At 38.0% G+C, this 20,435-nt stretch overlaps 1 protein-coding gene across 3 annotated transcripts in view; it reads right to left on the bottom strand.

Moving 5' to 3' along the window:
- Window positions 1-403: 403 nt before the first annotated feature.
- ZNF407 (zinc finger protein 407) overlaps window positions 404-20,435 on the bottom strand; it is a 359,207-nt gene continuing 339,175 nt past the window's right edge. For all 3 annotated transcript variants that reach the window (XM_074823097.1, XM_074823107.1, XM_074823116.1), the window contains one exon: window positions 404-2,997. In XM_074823097.1, coding sequence (XP_074679198.1) covers window positions 1,649-2,997 — 1,349 coding nt within the window. In that variant the 3' untranslated portion in view covers window positions 404-1,648. The remainder of the gene's footprint in view (window positions 2,998-20,435) is intronic.

The raw sequence follows: 20,435 nt of genomic DNA, 5'->3' as shown, positions 1-20,435 counted from the left end.
TACTTTTTTGGGGGTTTGACAAAGACACAACCTTAATTCCTGGAAAATAATAAAATTTAAAAAAATAATAATGAAAAGAGATGAAAAGACAGCAGGATCTTATAGCCCCAGAATGAAGCACCTTTTCTAAGCTCCATCAGAAAATACATTTTTAAACAGTTGCTTCAGGAAGGAACTATTGTTTTACCTCACCCAACTTTCTTACAGTTGATAATTTTAAGATATTAAACATGATAGGAAACCCAGTTATCTCTAGAGTCAGCATGGCTTATACCCTAAACACTTACACAATTATATTAAGCATGCATGAGGCACACTTCAGAAATTAGATTCTTTTATCTTTATCTATCTAGCAAGCTAGAGAAAGGAAAAGAGAAAAGAGAAAATGCACAGACAAAACAGATAGCATTCGTTTGCTCCCGCTGAATGCCAGTTCTGTTTATTGCTTAATATTAAAAATCATGATGCTTCATTTTAATGCTAACATTTTATTTGAAAGACAAAAAAAATAATCCCCAAACCTTGCCAGTTTATATTTTACTTTTTTTTTTAAAGAAACAAAAGCAGTTGTATCATGAAACAAATCTTTTCAACATGAACTTGCATTGACCAATTGCAGTATATCCACAAGTAAATAACTGACATTCTGGACTAAGCAAGAAATACAAGGTCACCTTTTTTTTTTTTTTCTACTTGTTAATGTCAATGTCAGAATTTTCTTTAAAAAACCCCATAACATTTCAGAAGTCTCTCACAAAATGAACTGCAAAATGGTATTTATATGAAGCACTATTTATAAGAAAAGCAAAACACTGACAGTGACAATATTTTTTTTCAAAAAATGCACATTTCTTATGTAGGACTCTCATCTAAAATTAAGTGGAAGTTACAGGCATCAAGTTCTTCTTCCTGAATATGTATAATCAAGAATTTTCTGAAGTGTAGCTTTTTTGAGCTCTTCTTTAGGGAAAGTCCTATGTCATACCATGAAAGAGTAAGCTACTATGAAAAATTTGATTTCAGATGCAAAAAATACTTATTTTGATAACATATTTTTAGCCAGAGATATTTTAAAGTAAGATTCTAGAAAGCAAAATGTCACCTGTTCTTCTTTAAAATGAAGAAGGGCACTGATTACAATATGTAAGCTTACCTGTTCACCTTGTTATTGTGGGGTTTGTATTTTTTGCTTATTTATCTGTTCACAAAATGTTCATGTAAGTGGAATTACTTTATTCCTGTGATTGTGTTAGACAAAAATGACAGAAGGCAGGGAATGACCTTGAGATGAAACAACATTTAAAAAAAAAACAACAAAGAAAGCAGTGAACAGAACAATACCTACTTCTTTTTTTTTTTTTTTTTTGGGGGGGGGGAGTTTTTTATTCTCTTTTGTACCCTAATATGCTTGTTTTATAATAATCCCATATAATAATTCTTAGCGCTATTGTAACAAGACTGTACTATCCTTTTCAGTGAACTCCTCCTAGTAGCTGACCTTCACCTCCCACAGGGTGCTTATTTGTTACCTGGTGAGGAGGATGTTGTATTGAGAAGGTTTTACAGAAAATGTTCCAGGAATACAGTGCTGCCATGGATCTGATAATTTCCAGCTTTGCCCTGCATCAGGCCTAGTTGATGAAGCTCTTCATGCTTCTTGTACTTTGTTATCATCTCTCTGGCCTTGAATTACTTGTGAGCCACCCTCTGCATAAATGACCATACTTGTTAACTGTTCTGCTCTATCAGGGGATACAGCTTCTGTTTTTATAGCAGTACCAGCCTGCAAAATCTCTTGAGACCCAGCTGTCTCTATCACAGCATGTGAGTACACACCAGCCTCATCCTGCATGTCTGGTGGCAATTCTGTGACGATATAGTGAGTTGCACCTTCAGAGAAGTCACCATCAGGATCCTGAACCATGGCTTCAGCTATTTCTTCTGTTACAATAATCTGTGATATTTCCCCATCTGACTCAACTAAATCCATGTGCTCGCTTTGGACACTGAGCGCGTGGCTACCAGCTTCCTGCATAATTATCTGGGAGCCTTCTCTAGCTACCATATGCACAGTCCCTTCCTCATTTACAATGACCTGAGTGACACCTTCTTTCATCAGCTGGTCGGCTGCAGCCGTATCACATACAGCAAACTGTAATACTCCTTGGACCATTTTCTTGAAGGCAGCCTGAGCTCTCTCCTGAGATGCAATTATAGCCGATGGGTGCATGACCCGCGTCACTACTTCCATAGGTTTGGTATCTCCCTGAGTCTCTTGAACTTCATGGAACATTTGTATTTCTTGTCCCTCTGCATCCCTAGGAACGCTGGGTGTCTCTGGGTTTGGCATTTGCAGGAAATCTTTGTGACTAGACCTGCATCTGTCAAGGAGTCCAGATTTGTTTTCCACTTCACCTAGCTCTGTAACAGCACAAAGCAGGGCATCTAACGCCGAGGCAGAGTCTGGAGGATGGACTGTAGCTTCAGAAGTATCTAAAACTTCGTGTCGCATTATCTGCTGCAGTACAGCGCTACTGGAGTCAGGAACTGCATCTATTCGAACGGCCTCCTCCACATCAGTTCCTGTTCCTCCAACCACTACCACCTGTGTGGCACCATCTGCTAAATGCTCGGTAAGTATCTGCCCTGGAACCATACTACTCATGTGTGAGCCATTTTGATTTGTAGCTATGACTTGACCATCTTCTGTAATATGGACCACCCTGGCCATCTGACCAGCCATCGCTAGAGTCTGAAGGGTAGCTGCTGCTGTTTCTTCCACAGAGGCATCAATTGCAAAGTCGCCATCATATCCTTGAATAATAATAACTTGCTGAACTTCTTCAGGTGATTGTGGCTGTCTTCTACTGCCCCGGAAGACCTTCTCTTTAACTGGAGAAACCTCTCCCAGTGCTGCTGCAGTAAAAGGACTTGTGGTTTCCACAAAGGTTGCTCCTTGCCCCTTCAGTCGACACTCATAGGACTTGGACACAATGCCTACATGATAAAATATGCTGTTAACATGGTATCATGGCAAATATCAGTTCATTACTTTAACAAATTGTAGCTTAAATGGAAAAAAATTCCTTGACAATTTTTAGATTTCACTGGCAGAAAACACAGATAAAATGAGCAAGCGAACAAAAACAATTTGCATGTTTTCCAAATAACATATTTACAGGTTGAAATAATTGCTGAGTTTAACAATTCTGCAGCCTATTAACAATTTAAATGAGTTTTTAAAAATATGCTGTATAACAAAGCCCAGATAAATACAGTATACAGTTAAAAGCCATTAACACATCTTTTATAGAAGATCCTATCGGTGATATTTCAGTACTTCAGTAATGAATTTTAGGATCATATATTACATTAAACATATCTGGGTGTGAAAAACTGTGGCTGATCTTCTTAATACCCTGCTTTTGTTGGCGAGGTAATTGCCATGCTGTCATTTTGATGCCATTGTCTTCCCCTTCATTTCCCACCTAGCATCTTCTCCAGCACACCTGACTGACTCAGTCACTAGCCTAGTTACCTGGAGAAAACACTCTGTAGTTTTCTTACCCTAGGCAGGATATTCTATAAAATATCATCCACAGAAACCTCAATTACACTTCTTGATTATTTCTACATGAAATCAATTAACAAATTAAAATACCTGTAACCTCCACATTCCAAATGCTTGCTCTGCCACTCGCTCTGGTTTTGGGTCAATGAAGGTTTCCTTCTCAGTTCTCTTCACTAACAGTAAAGCTTCAGCAAAGCAAATGATGCCCACAACTGCATGAAGTCAAGCCCACCATTCTCAAAGCACAGCCTCGGGGCTGCCTCGGGCATTTTTGGGAAGACATAACTGAGAGCACCCTGTGACCAGCTTTGTGGATGTCTGTGGCAGAACAGCTCTAGCACTCGCTGTCTCCCCATGGCAGTGCCATGCTGAAGCACCCCTGAAGCTCCTGCAGGTGCCGGGGAGCAAGCTTTAGGCCACAACCAGTGCACACTGAGAGAAGAGGGGGTCCCGAACACTGAGAACGAGGTGAGGGTCTAATGCCAGATAGGCCTTGGGAAGGCTGATGAAGTCCATGCTGCTGAGACTACCTACACCCACGCTCTAGTTTAAATTCACCTACGCAAACTGAAATCATATCTCTGGAATAACAGGTGTAGAATCTTTTCACTAACATACATAGATACACCATTGCTTGTTTGGGATAAAACAAGCAAGAAAAAAAAAGACTCTTGTAGTCAAATTTCAGGCTAGCACTGTACTTTGCAAGCCACCAAGACACTTCTAATGAACAACATGTTCCGTTGAAATCAAGAGGCCAAGAAAATTATACTAAAGCTGATCTAAGGGGGCTCTTTTACCCGAAGCATAAAGACATCAGGCCCTGGATCCCACAGAGAACTAAACTGGGCTCTAAAATCCAGAGACTCATTTGCTTAAAAGTAAGTTCACACTTAGGAGCTGTGTTACTCCGAGACCGAATACTTGGCATCCTGCAGCCTCTAGCAAGTTAATATACTAAAGTGCATATCAAGCTACTATTCCAAGATAACACCAATGCTTAAAAGACTGAGCTCTTGCTGCCAGCCATCTATCCTTCCTACCTACCTACCTACCTACCTACCTACCTATCTATCTATCTATCTATCTATCTATCTATCTATCTATCTATCTATCTATGTTTCTTTCTATTGCAAAGCTTCTGGTGGCGAACTGTACTGTGAAGCACAAGCAGTAATTTTGTTAAGCTGAACGGCTGCGAATCACCTTCACAAGTCTGAACTGATGTTATACAACTTTCTCCATCTTAGTTTGCAAGGCAGGCTATCTTTGGAAAAGAAAATTAACAATTTAAACCATTAGAGTGTTTCCAAGTGATGCTGCATGATAAATCTGGCACATGCAATTGAAGTACATTTTGTCAGGCACAAGCAAGAAGGAAGCTTACTGTGGTACGACTGGTTCTTATCCCCACTTTTCTTGTGCTCTCTGTAGGCACTGACATTCACAAGACCCCCCAAAGAGCAGAAAAATAGGAAGGGGAAATCAACATAAAATGACAATTATCTTAGCTCCTCCACATTTTATAATAGAGTAGAAGTAATTAATTCTCTCAGGAATCTTGCTTTGTTGACATGATAAAAGAGGAGCCTGGCAGTGATGTGGCACAAAATCAAAATAACTCTACAAATCATGCATTTTCCACTGGATTTCAAAATCAAAATAACTCTACGATCATAATTTTCACACACACACAGCAAAATCATGACATCTTTCCCCTAAGATCATGATAATTTATGTATGGGACACAGCACTGGGGAGAAGCTCTGGTCTGGGGAAGGGAAAGAAAAAGGAAATTCATCCTGTTTTCATCTCCTCAAATAAATGCTGTACCCATGAATCTATGCAACTCCAGTCTTTATTGTGCAATTGAATGGGAAGTCTCCTGGGTGAAGAGCTATCCGGTGAATCCCTCGCAGCACTGATAATTATGCCATTCTGACTGCTTACTTAATCTATTTGAATCCAGAGGTGAGTTAAGCCACTTCCTGACCATTAAAGTAAACTACATGGGTAAATACTGCTGTCACTAAGGGGTGTGATGAAGCTTAACTACACCAACATCTTAACCTCAGCTCAGTGCAACCCCAGCTATTCCATCACAGTTCATAAATGCAATTGCAGGTCCATCTTTTGATTCAGCAATTTAATAACTTCGAGTGCTGTCAGTACTGCTTTGAAAAATGGCTCCTATAAAATGTAACAGCCTCAATCAGATTGTAAAAGATTCACCCACTGAAGATTCTTCCATTTCAACTATAATGAATTAATGTTGAGCTGTGTAGAAGTTCAAGTGTCATTTAAACTAATGTGAATCTACTGTAACTTTAAATTTTAACTGGACTATGACCAAGAATTTACTGGGAACATCAACTTCAATTTTAGTGATTTTTCATGGTAAATATGAATTGCAGATTCTACTGGTTTTCTTTTGCTTTAACAGTGAAAAGGCAAGTAGGGAAGATATTTAGAAAACAACATATTTTGAGGTTTAGCTGCTATTTTGACTTTGGAACATTGCATTTCTATAATGGAGCACTGCTATCCAACACAACATTTGTAGGAATTTTTATGTATTTAAGAAACATGTCACATTATTGGACTATATGTAGCAACAAATCATGTTGTCCTAAATCCAGCCTGCCTCTTGCCCCCTCTTAAAAACGGGTAAAGAGAAGGGGTAAGTGTTGGATGACATGGCAAACATAAGCTGCAATACAAGCCCACATTAATATTAGGAAAAGTGGACTTGTTGCTGAATGCATGTCATTGCAAATTAAAAAGATACACAAATAAGCATTAAAATGACAAAATATAATGATATGAGAGCTCATATTCAGACAATTTCTAAAGAGGTGTTTCATATCTAGGGGTGCAATGATCACAGAATTGGTTTCTTTCCAAGAAGTCTGTCATTTCAGCAGAGCCATTATTTATCAGTTGGAGTCCTGAGCGACTGTTAGTTTTTTATTTGAAAATGTCAGGATTTTTTAGACATTAAATCCATATTTGCAGGTTATTTTAATTCTTAGAGACCACAAACTCCTGAAATAGGGCTAAAAGAAATGCTTTGATGTTTAATGTGCTTCTGGGAAACTACAAATAGGGCTTAGTACCTTTTTCCCTCTCTTTTACTCAATACCTGAGTTTCTTTTGTGTGTCTGTTTTATTCTTTTGTTACTGTCATCATTTGTTCCCCACAGAATAAATACCTTATTCTTTTGTTAAGCTTACATTTAATTAAAATGTACAGGATTTGTGCAGTAAACTTGAATGAAACAAATAAAACAAGGGCCCCCTCTCTTGAAGGCATACGTTGTGAATGAAAAATGTCATTACAGACTAAAAAATTTTGCAGTAAACAGGGCCTACAGAGAGAAGTTTCCCCCGTAATGACATCCATAAAATACACAAATGGCACTTTTAGTACCATCCTGAATATGGCATTTTCTGTGCTCTACACACAATCTAAATGGTTTGATCATAGAGCATAATACTCCATTGGGTTTATAGAACAATCAATGTTCCATAAAATGATGTATTTATCCAATAGTAGGCTCAGCAGTTACTGGTGTATGACATTGTAGGACACTGGCTTTGTACTGTTCAGCAGCACACATGCTGGCTGTAAAACTTATCTAACACTACTTCAACAACTTCATCTCATCTGTGTCAAGTAATTTGTTGAAGCCTCAGCTTGGTTTAAAAAAACTTGTAATAAAAATTCATAGAATTTTCAGGAGAATGAAAGCTGATGACAATAGAAAGGTCACATTGTGGCGCCACTCACAGGGTCAGGGGTCAGCCGCAGTTCTAAAACAGAAAGTAGATTTCATGCATCGTGTAGCAGATAAAGATGGCATTAAGGAGACTTGTCTCAGAAAGAAATGCGTAATGCGTTAGGAAAGTCTGGGATAATATTATATGTAAAGCACCACTTTGCTCTCAGCCAGCAGCCTCTTTAGAATTCTAACCCTTCCCCAAAAGTTGTAGCAAGCGGCTGTGCATGGTGAGGCTAGGCTGAGGACATCCTTCACAAGGAGCACCTTTAGGACAAAGCAGTAAGTCATAAATGAAATAATCTATTACGACGACGGAAATGATCTGCATTTACGCAGCAAGTTTAAACCAGCTATTTTTCCTTTTCTGTAAAAGTTCTAAGAGGCCTGATTTATAGCACCCTATTCAGCAACACTTAATTTTTCATACTTTGGCCATTAGGTATGTTATTTATTGACACATGTGAATCTTTGGTATCTACTAAAATGCAATGAATGCAAATGCAAAGAAGCATCTTTTCCTTCAATTAAATACAACCTTCAAGGAATTTAAAAGATAAAGAAAACGCTACTTATATTTGGCATCACTTGAATGAGTAACTGATTTTTTTTATTTTAAAAGTTACTGTCTACATGGCAGTACAATATTTTCAATGGTATGGTAAGTCCACCATTCAAATTCATTAAGAAATAATTTAGGCCTTGATCAAGCTTCAAGTTCCTGCTCCTTTTTAAAAAAAAAAAAATTTAAATTATTTTGGTAATGATCTCTACTTTAATTAAGTGCAGCCTAAGAACTGTGGCACAATGTCACAACTTTGGGATTTCCTCAATTTTCAGAGGTCATACAGATAAGCCACATTTTTCAGATCTCTGCTCCTTAACCACAGTAAAAATTATTCTTTCTCATTTGTAAGGTTTTTATGTGCAAGCAATACATGGACCAGCATTTTCTAAACCAGATAGTTAAGCTACTAAATAAGAGGTTGTGAAGGCTCATTCACATCTTCTGGTGAAGGACAGAAAATAGGATGGGTCAAACCAAGAAGTGAAACAAATCCGCAACCCAAAATGGCTATGTCAGAACTATTATGTCCACAAAGGCAGCAAATGTTTGTAAAGCAGTACAAATAAGTATACCTATAGAGGATTTGACCAGCTCCCTAAGAGACAAAAAAATACTCTGCCATTGACACAAAGTACATAAATCTCAAGAGATACAAATGCAGCAAGGTTTTTTTCCTTTCAGTATATTATTACTATAAAAAGAAAATTAAGCAACAAAATTCCAAATAATGTTCATAGTTCATTTTATACTTAAAAATCCAGTAATGACATGTTTCAATGATGAAACTAAAAACATCCTTGGCTTCTAGCTTTGTCCTTAACCACTCAATCATGTTTAGAAACCTCAAGGTCTTCTAAGAATTGCTTGGATAAAGGATGAAGTTTTAACCTTTCAGGTATCTTAAACAAAGCAGCAGATGTCCTTTTAGCTTCCTTAAAATGTAAAAGGAAATATTTTTGCAATTTTTTTTGTTTTGAAAAACAGACTGAAATTTCCTGCTTGTTATTTTTTACCTCCCACACCTTAGAGGACTGTGACAACAGCAACAAAAAGAAATAAAATTAAAAAAAAACAACCACCAAAATAAATAGCTGAGCCATTCAGTTAGGGTTTTTAGGCAGTTTGTTTGGTTCGGTTTAGTTTCCCTCCAGTGTCCAATTAACCTCTGGGAAAAGGCCTTCTCTGTGAAAAATTTCAGTTTTCTCTTTTCCTGCACTCAAGGTCAAAAATGAACACTATACAGCCCAGTGTTACAGAAGCTATGCAAATAAAAAAATATACATACCAAAACTCACACTGATCATGGCAAATATGTACAGTGTTAAGGTGCAGATTTTACACTGCCTAATCTGCACAGTAACTGATTTACTTGTAGACCACTCTTCCCCTTTCCCTGCTTGCCACCATGCAGGTTTGTCTTCTCAACTCCTATGTGTGAACAAAAACCTCACTGTGGCATATACAGCAGTTATCTATACGGGCAAGCAGCATTAGGAATGTATTTGGAGTATTTTAGCTAGCTCTTCCAGTACAATTTAGCAGCTGGAGATGAGGATGGCCAGCCTGGACATTCCTTGGCAGTCGCTACACTCTGGCCCTCAGTTTGGGAACAACTGACATTGATGCTACATGGATGCACTTTTCCTGTTTTATCCCCTGTAGTGCAACTGGAAAGTGCATTTTTAGCACTTCTAAATCAGAATCTCAATTTCAAGAGGTACAGATCGTGCTTAGTCAGACCAGAGATTTCTGTTTCCTAGGCAGACAGAACATGTAAGATAATATGAAAAATAATATGAATGCTAATATGAGAAAATCAGGGGAAAAACGCCCACAAGCTCTGCTCATAAGGAAAATGATGTGGATTTCTGAAATTGGTCTAGTCCCAGACAGTAACTGTTTTGTCAAAAAAAGCAAAAAACCCTTTTTGTCATTATTATCTCAGCAAGATTTTTTGTTTTTTCAAGAATATATATGTATAGATTCTGGTCTTATAAACATTTATTTATCAAGAGTACTGCTTACTGCCATAGTTAGCCTCAATAGTCTCAAAGGGACTAAATATGGGAGCTTGCATTATGCATTGTGTTTGCATAATCAGGCCCTTGGGATTAACAATTCTGAAAGTGGCTAGCCTTCCCTAACGACTGATGTACGTATGTGCACTAAAGAGAACAGACACTTGTAAGGGATACCTAGAATAAAACATCATGTTATTAAATGATCAAGCAGAAATTATATTCTTCTGCATACCTATCAAATACAAGTATCATGATTTCCTGTATTTATTTATTCTGATTTATGCACCCATTCAGTAAAAAGGAGCACCTGTTCTTTGCCTGAGGGCATGTCTCAACCCATTTGAAAAGCTCAGCAGTTTTTTTGGGGAATGCTTGGTTATAACTAGAAATAGTAAGTTTCCCTAGTTCTTTTTGTTAGTTAAGATAGCAGAAACTACCATTTCCAACGTGATAGTCATATCTGTATTTCATTTATAAATTCAACTATGTTACAGTGTATACTCATATCTTTCCAGAGTAAATTATGGGAAATAACCATTTGTCTTCATTGCAGACACTTTTGTATGTATGGTAGAAAACAAACCTCTATTCAATAACTGCACAGAGGCACTATTAAAATCAAATTTACAGTAAACAGAACCTGCAGCTGGGGTAAAACACTAACTGTTAGTATTTTAATTATCAGCGAAGCTTTCGGAGGTCTAACATCTGCTCATAGCCAAATGACAGCAGCTGCTTGTGTACACTTAAAACAATGTGAATTTCTTACATAAATATTAAAATGAATTGTGTGTTGTGTGTTCATTGTGGCTATATTCCTATTAAGCTGTTTAAGTATATAGGGTATTTTGAACTTCTTTCTTGTGGCAAATCTGTAAAGGGCTGACCTCTTCAAAAGAATGAGAGGCAAAGACAGCAAAAATTCTTGAGTCTGTAAATTGAAAATGTTTAGAGGCAGTACTAGAGGTCACCCTCTGCCAAGACGGTGCTAGTAAATGCTAACAAAACATCAGCGATAAGTTCTGATCATTGTGCACTACAGTAACTTCAAGGACAGGACTTCTCAGCGTGCAAGGTGTCAGGAGTCTGTGGGATGGGTTATATCAAAAGCTAACGCTCATCTCATAAGTAAAGCAATTAATGCACTATCTTGTCAGAAAAAAAATATTATTCTGTTTCAATATCCAAAGCATTGGAGATGTGTGTACTCTCTGCAGACTTCATCAAAATCATACTGGAATAAGCCCTGAGTCATATGACTCGAAGTAATAAACTTTCAGGAAGAGGGCGCTATGCTGGCCCAATATGAGATCAGTTAATTTTGCTTAAAAGGGTGAGCTTTATGACTTAATTTTGCAGCTTTTTATCTGGACACTAACGTACAGTTGATGTTTTCCTTTTTGCCTGTCCCCTGCTCAGGAATATAGGAAAGAAAAGTGGAGGAGTGACATACATCTGATCAAACAGTAGAGGCTGGCACAGTGAGAGAAAGAGAGCATCACAACCAGTTTCAGAAGAAAACAAGGGAAGGGGGTTCTATGGTTTTAACTTGTGCAGGTTTTCAGTGGGGAAAGATCTATTTCTTTGGTTTGATAGCATCAAACGTAACACCAGTCGCTAATAGTATTTATATATTTTTGCAATAGATCTACAGCTGGAAAGGAACACTACGATCATCTGGTCTGAAAGCTGTATGTCGTGCCAACTTATTTTGAAAAAACAACCGATTAGATGCTTCAGCCTTACATGTGTAACCACAGCATAGGATCAACCACCAGTACAGGTGTCCCCAAACTGGCACATGGCATAAGATGAAGGTGAATTAATTATGAAGGCAGTTCCCAGGCTTCTGACATCAGATTTCCCACCCCAAAAGACAGTCTCAGCGCAAGGGATCCAACAACTTCTGAGAAGGAGGGTATAGGGCTGGTTAGAGGTGGTCCCGCTACAATGCAGAGGCCTTCCCCTCTGCTGGGCCCTCACTCCTCCTGAGGCACTGACAGCATCAAGGGTTATCATGCCCAAAATGACAATTCTTGGAAAAGTTGCTGATTTTTCAGATCAGAGTGTCACAGGCTTAGCTGTAATGCTAGGATTATTTAGGAAGTGTGAAGCATGAGTACGTGCTGGTTCTGGGAGGTAGGATGGGAAGCAGAGGCTGGAGAGATGGGTAAATCCTTTATACCACTTTCAAGGGTTGAGTTTGTGACAAAGTCTTTTTTCATGATTCACCTCTGGTGAAGGATGGAAGCAGCATGTTTCCAGCATATCTTCAAAAGAAGAGCTGTTCATATAGTTGACCCTTCTGCTGACAGAAATATATTTTCAGTGCTACTGATAGAGTAGTACTTAAAGGAGCTGTCTTCCACTTTCAGTGTTAGAAGGCACTAGGCTGTACGTAGATAAAACAAGACAGAAGACACCAAAGGTGGTGCTTTCTGAGCCACCGCTGAGCACTACCGACGCCAGAATTGCTCAGATGGTGTGCGCGCCAGGGCTGCATGGGAAGTGAAAAGTAAACTGTTGCACTGCAGCTTTGCCTAAGTGCTCAGAAGCTCCTTACTCGAGTTCCTTCTACTTGGCTGCAAAGTTGTGCTTTCAAGATCTGAGTAATTTTCATATGACTCTGTTGACAAAACTACCTAAATTGTTGGTTAGCTAGAGGTAGAAATCAACAGCTTTTAGATAGCATATGGAGTTAATACTGAATTGGGAGGAAGTGTTAACATTATTAAAAAGAAACACAGGATGTAAAAAAAGTAAATACAAACCCAACAATGCAAGATACAAGTTCTGCTACTGCATACTAGCACTTGTGGAAAAAGTAAATATGCAAAAATGACATTCAGTGAGAGAGAAGTCCCTTGAGAACTGTAATGCTGAAGAAATTTAAAGAATGACAGTGTTCATCAAATTACATGTGAGTTTATGAAAATGTAAAACAGGAAAACAAAACAGGCCAAAGCAATTTTTAATTGCACATTCAAAGGCATGTCTACTGCACATTGTTCTGGTACAGATACAACTGAATTATGTCTTGACCTCTCTAGAGAAGAGATCTTTACTAAGGAATATTCAGAATAGTGAAACAAGAACTATTAGAAGGCTGACTTGCATGGAAATATTGAAGGCTTAAGTGCACATATTCTGGCTACATATTCTGCAAATACTGAAGAGGGAGGAAAATTTTTGTCCCTTTTGGATCAGCATAATCTGATTTTGATGAAACACTAGAACATTCATACCGTACTGCAGGAAGATGTTTGGACATGGTGAGCAATGGAAAGCCAATTCAGCTACCTTGCTCACTTCCAGGTGCCAGGGTGACAAAGCTCCCAGATGGAATAAATTGACTACACAGTAGTTAGAATATGATTTAACCCAAGCCATCACCATCTGTACTGCAAATCCATACTATTCCAGAGCAGTTCAGTGAAACATAGCATGTGATGCTGCAGTAACTACTTAGTTAACTTTTGTAAACAACTCCATTCTGAACTGAAGTTCACCCAAGACCGTGGCGCCTTAAGTCTTAAAAAGCCAAAGAATTTGCAATGACTGTCAATCATATGAAGCATGAATCCTATTCAAATACGGACTAGTAAACAAACCCTGCCACCCTGTCAGGTCATTTAATTAGTTCTTCTTATTTTTTCCTTCCAGAGGCCCAATTTAGGCTAGGAAAAGAGGGAATATTTTAAAACTTAGTGATCACATTTTTCTAATATGTTTTAAATGCCACTTAGCTCTTACTTCTGATAGCACTTGTTCAAAGATTTATTATATATATGTCTACAACTGAAGCCAAATAATGCTTAAAACCATGTTAACTAAATGATGTCAAGTGCTTTAAAAACACCATGGTTCCTAGTATACTTGTCTGTAGCATGATGCACAGTGCAGTTAATGAACTTCTTATTCTGCTGTTACATAGGACCTGCTACAGCGTCATTAGGGGTAACATAAGTGGACCCCAAGCACTTTTACTATTGCTGGAACTTACACAACAGACAAAACGTGCAGGAGGACTCATTGTGGTCTGTCCTTTCAAAGATGAGCAGATTAAAGAGCTTCTGGGCAGCCCATGGCATCACATGTTGCAACTGCTGCTACGAGTCCCAGGTAGGCCTTACTTCCAGATTTCATAGCTGTATCTTTTGGTATATGTTCCAGTGCTCCAAAACCCTCCGAGGTTCACCATTTCTTTCAGTGTGTCTCCAAGTACCCTGAAAACATTATTCAGGTGCTTCTACTGAAGCAAAAAGACTCTAAAGCTATTTGAATGATAGTATTTTCTTTATGAAAATACATGTATGGAAATGTACACAGGCAGAAAAATTATATCAGTGCCTAAAAGAACAAGCTAAAGGAAGTTCTAAATTAATGTATTTCTTCTTCCACATGTTATTTTTTAGTGTCTCTTTCACAATAAAGTGAATTTTATGCAAGATTTTTAGGTCTATGTGCCTAAAGCTAATCTCCTCAATGCAGAATTAGGAAGCAAAATAAAATTGGCCTGCTTTCCACTAGTGCTAGGCACAAGCACATGCAAATGCAAACTGAACAGAAATTTAAAATCTAATAGCATTTATCTAACCATGTGTTTCTAAAACTGTATCTCCTGAATTGCTCATAATTAGTGATGTATTTACCAGTAACTAACACCATAAAATGAAAAAGCATTATTCTAACTTTTCAGGCAGAGAAGTAAAAAACAAGTGTGTTGCCAGGGTCACACAAGAATTCCCAGGTGTACTGAGTCCCAGTTTTATGTCTTAATCACAGCATTATCATTTCTTAGAAGAGCCTATTGTCAACTCCAAGAGTTGAGGTACTCCATTTACCCACAGTGAAGCACTAGTCACATCATTGCAATTTTCCTGATAATGCCCTGTCAATGAATCAGCCCCATGTTCATGAGCACAGAGGAGTTCAGTGTCCATGTATCCTATAATGAGGAATGCCGGGCTGCAATCTCTGCTGAGATTGTCATAGGTGTCCACTGATACCATCTGCAATTACAGAATTTTATGAGATGGAAACTGGTTCATTATGAAAAAGACTCAAGTCTACCAGCTCATTTCGCAGATGTCAGATGGTAGACTTTCTGATCATCACAATTCTTGCAAGCGCATAAGAAGAGGCCTGTAGTTAAGACTTTTGGGAATTAAGCATATAGCTAATGCTAAGCATAGGCTTAAATGCTTTTCTAAGTTGGACCCTCAGTTAGCCTCAGTCTATGACATTCAAAACAGGAACTTAGACTCGTTAATTTCTGCTTGACAAGGGCCAAACCAGCACTGGTTGTTCCCGCAGGAAGGCAGTCACAAAGTTAGCTAAAAATCACTTTTGTCCCAGATAAATATATCTCTCTGACTGATTTCAGCCTGATTCTAACTAAGCAAAGTGACTGCATGAACACGTTCAAAATTATCAGCTGAATTTCATTTTGAATTGTCACATATTCAGATAAATGAAGACATTCCTTTTAAAAGGCTAAAGTACATTAGGTATAACTATACATTTTTGTAATTTTTTAATAAGTTTTATCAAAAAATTCATTGTTACATTTAAGAAGAATGTGTAGAGTGGAACATGTTGTTGATAAACCTTTCTTCTCATAGAGTAATCCCTCTCATACACACATGTTTTTGCACTCACAAACAATGATCTATACACCTTCAAATCTGGTAACTAGCAGCTTAAACAAACATCTTAATTTCAGACAGTTCAGTCTATTTAAGAACAGAGAAATTAAAACCATTTTCTAGGCACTAAAAGTACAGATTTCTTCTGCAGCCATCAAGAAATGAAGCACTGTTTGCTATAATATATCTCCCTCCACCCCATCCAAAATGACCCTGTTGCTGCTGGAGGTGAACCTTGCTCTATTTATTCATTCCTTTTTTAACAAGAGACCACAGAAAAATCCAAGCTAACAGAGTGTTTAGCAAGAGACATAAAATACTAAATGCAGGCTAGAGCACTGCTCCAAGCTTTGGGTGAACTTTGATACTCTGCAGACTGAATGGAAGGTGCTGATGACAACTTCTATCGTCCTAAATATTAGGAAACCTGCTTATCTGAGAGACTTCCTTTCTCCTCATGCAACTACCTCAAGTGGCAGTGACAGAGATGCTCAAACCATGGTCTTTGGCCTTTCATATGTTCCTTTCACAGGCCAGTTTCCATAACAAAGATATACTCCCTCGTGGTCAATTTATCACAACCTCCCTGAACATTTCCCCTCCCACACACGCACTTGGTATCCCCTCTGCCTCATCATGAAAAAACCGAACAAAAGCCCACCAACCATACAAAAATTATATTGTAGATTTGTAGATTAATGGGCTGATTCTGGCATCTCAATTCAAATGGATTTACAACCACTGTGTTTAGCCCTGTGTGATTTCAAATAGAATTACTTCTGATGAATTTGAATGCAAATTCACAAAGCATTAAAACAAACCATGTTTAAACTCGTTGGTTCATCAGATGCAAATATCGTGCATTAAGCAGGGAATACCCATTCATGAAAATAATGAAAACTGACACCAATATAATAAAATCATTACAGGTTTATGGATTCTGGGACTTAAACAAGCCATACCCTTGCTTCTCCTAACTGATTAAATGCTTCTTTGCAGTTTATGTTTGATCTGCAATTCAAAAACAAATTAGTTTAGTCTTTGAGCCCAGAACCTTGGAAAATTGCTAGGAGGTTCTACCTCGGATTTGTCTGGGGAGAAGGGCTGGGTAAGGAGGGGAAACCGTGGGGGCAGGGAAGCTAGCAGTGCAATTGAGAACAGACAGCAGAGGAGAGAAAGCAGTCAGATAAATCGAGGCTTACAGACTCTACCAGCAAGCATTCATAAAACCACCGCGTGAATAGCATTGTGCAGAACAAAAGGCAATGATGATAAAATTGGGCACTTTTGTTTTATAAAGCTGGCACAGATTGGGTCTGTCACACTATGTGCTTCATTTTAATGAAACCTCAACCACCTTCACTTTGCCTCATGTTTGTAGACAAGGGGTTTAAGTGCAGTAGGGCAATGGATTGCCAATTATTTCTGGGATTGTCCCATGGTAAGCAAGCAAAAATGAACGCAGCCATGTTCTAGCTGATAAAGTAGATGTCTGGAGTTGCATCTAAACAGTATGTATAGTGTGGGTCTTCTATTAATCTCCCTTGTCTAATTATCATGAACAAGTTTTCATTTTCAGTTAGATGACAACAGCCTAGTTCAAAAAGTTTCCAGTAAAATCTTTGTATCTAGATATTACATTCTTCTCATTATGATGAGATTTAAAACAGCAAAACATTCCTCACTGAGGCATTTATTGCTGATAATGCACTATTTCGCTGCACAATCTATGCAGTATAAAAAGTTCTTTGCTGCATCATGATCTGCTCCAATTTGTGTGTAAATAGCACTCGTAATAAAAGGAAATGTAACATCAAGTTCTACTTAAATAACAGCTCCAAAAGAGGTTGGGCGATAACCTTGGAGCTAACACACAACAAAAAAATTAAGGGCAACTGCAATAGCTCTTTCTCAACATATTTTTGTTTCTCTTTTTCTTTTTTTTTAATCCATTCATACCAACATTAAGTATTTTAAACTAAAATATTTAGATTTATATGTTGGGTTGGTTTGAGGGCAATTTGGTTCGTAGAGTTCAGGTCTCATCTAAATGTGCAGCAAACACCAGAAAGCCCAACTTTGAAAGTAACCCTCTCTATAACTTTAACCAGTTGTCCCAGGAAAGCTCCTACTTCTGAAGACAGAGATCCATGAGTGAAAAGATCTAACTAGCTGTGAAGTCCTTAAGATCTACATTTTCAGATGTGAATGCCTTGAATTAGACACTCAAATCTGTATTTAAAAGACCATCAGGCATTTCTATGAGGCAACATGCAAACACCACATTGACAATGTAGCTGACACTGGACCACAGGGGATTTGAGAAGCCTGGCTGTTCTAGCATTGCACCAATTCAGTACCCACTGTCTCCATCAGCTTTTATAAATCCTTACCTGGCCATCAGATCAAGGACTTTCATTCCTATGACAGCCCTGCGATTTGTATCTATGGCTTCACTACCCCCAGTACGTGGTACATGGAACAATACTGGTCAGAGGTTAAGAGTAAAATCATGGCCACATTCAGGAAATAGACAAAACTCCCACTGATTCACAATGGGATTAATATCATTTTGCATTAAAACAAACAAACAAACAAAATCTGGATTCTGCTCATTCTTCATCATTTAATGCCAGTGCTCTGAGATCCATCCTGGCTGCCAACTGGCATTCAGATGCTAGCTAAAAGCTACCTAGTCCTGAATTGCCTGGATAGTCACTACATTTAACCATGTTGCTCTTCCCACACTCTTTTTCATGAGCACAGTCAACAGAAGTATTTGGGATGGACTCATTTTTTTACAAAGAGAGAGAAATGTCTGTCATGTTTTCTCATCAGTTCTGAAACTGGTCCTGAAATGAGACTAAAATAGCTTCTGATTACAGATATCTTCTGTGAACCATGAGGCAGGTGAGGACTTGTTTTTTCCTCACGACCTATTGGCTAAGTTCTTGAGTGCTACTGAGAAGCTGCTGTGGCATTAACTATAATTTGTACTGGTTGAAGTGATATATCATGAAAACTTGTCCTTAAGAGTTGCCGAATACCAGATCAAACTTGACTTCTCAGTGTTACATGCATCCCCTGGTTTTTTTTGGTTGGGTTTTTTTGGGGGGTTTTTTTGTTTTTTTGTTTTGTTTTTTGTTTGGGGTTTTTTTTTTCCACTGTATGAATGTGGGAGAAACACAATACTCAAGCATAAAGGACCACCTTAATCTGCATTAGAATGAGATGTACGGGTATGTAGTAAGTGCCAATCTGAGCACTCAGATGTGGAATTAGAACTTCGTATATAGGCACTTATTTTAGAAAGTGGATCTCAGAGGATATATAAGGTTGCCCACTTAGCTTGGAAAACCCTGCCCCAGTTTTAAAAGCTACTTGTCACTGCAGAGCAATTTTGAAGCAAAGTGGTATGTTTGGTGGCCTCATTTGCATGACAATACCCAGAATGCTCTCCTAACTCATAGCTATTTCATGGAAGGGCTGATGCATTCAGGCTCTGAGAATAAACCCAAATCATGTGGGTGTAACAGTGCATATAATTTTAGTACTTCCCCCGCCAATCCATGTGCAAAAGGTAGAACTATTGAAGTGGGTAATCATTATAGGTAACTGAACTAACCTGTTCATCATCAACATTTACTAGAAATCAAAATTACAAATGGTAGTTTGGCAAGTTTCTAACATGTTCATTGATTAACTGATCATCTCATACCCATGTGTATATGCTTTAAGCATTGACATCAGTCATCAAGGTTTCTGTCAAGAGCTGTCCCAATATATTAACAATCAATTAGAAAAATTAAACAATTTACAACACAAAGCACAGATATAGAATAATAGTTCATCAAGATGGACTTTGCTCATCTCCTGCACTTCCCTTGTCCTCTCACAGCTTGCTACACAAAATAAATGCACTACATCAACTTACACTGTACAGACTTACACAGTACAGAATATCACAGTCTGTTCTATTGTGTGGATTTCACTGCTGAGAAGCTGTAACACTAATTGTCAGTTTCCCACAATCAAAGTAATTTGGTTAAATAATTGGTTTACATTTACTATATTTTATTTGCCTCACAAAAATAAATGTTACAACAAAAGATCATCTGAAGAGGAGGGAATGCTATGGTGATAACACCAATATGGTGCCAACATATGGAGAAATATGTGTGTTTTGTGTGTATAAACAATGACATGAAGCTTTTGCTGTTTAGAGAACAAAGTTTTACACCTGAGTTAACTTAATATTATGATACGTGCATTCTGGTGTGTGTGTGCATGTGCATATGAGGGGTGAAATTCTGCTATTGGATTTTGGCACTGAAATTAAAGAATACTGTTTTAAATGCTGATTAACTAGTGATCATTTATAACTTATTCTTGGTAGATGACATTTCTTCTTTTCTATTTAATCTATCAGTTACATGAAGTCTGCACTCATATGCAAAACAATGGCTTTTCTATACCTAAAATCAGTTTGATGACATCATGATAACCCTTCAAGACATTCTTGGTTTTTCAGATATTTTTCTCTCTTTTATTTTATATAATATGTGGATTTGGCCACAATTTTTACAGCTCCTCCCCAGATGCAGAAAGGGAACACAGTAACTAAGTGCCTGCAGCAGTCGACAGAAGCTGTTTCCTTTAACCTCCCTCTAGACTACCAGGCGTGAAGAACAGCTGAAACATTTTCCTAGAGCCACCAGAATGGCTCTTTTTCCAAATGTTGCTAGAACAGCTTCATTCAGAATAGGCTGCCACCGGAGTTCCTTCAAAATTCTGCCAGAATGGCTTAAACTCAAAAGTAATTAAAAACCTCTGAAAAACTCATAAGTC

The sequence above is a fragment of the Strix aluco genome, chromosome 1, assembly GCF_031877795.1.
Source record: "Strix aluco isolate bStrAlu1 chromosome 1, bStrAlu1.hap1, whole genome shotgun sequence".
NCBI lineage: Eukaryota > Metazoa > Chordata > Aves > Strigiformes > Strigidae > Strix > Strix aluco.
This window is presented reverse-complemented; position numbering and strand designations above follow the sequence as displayed.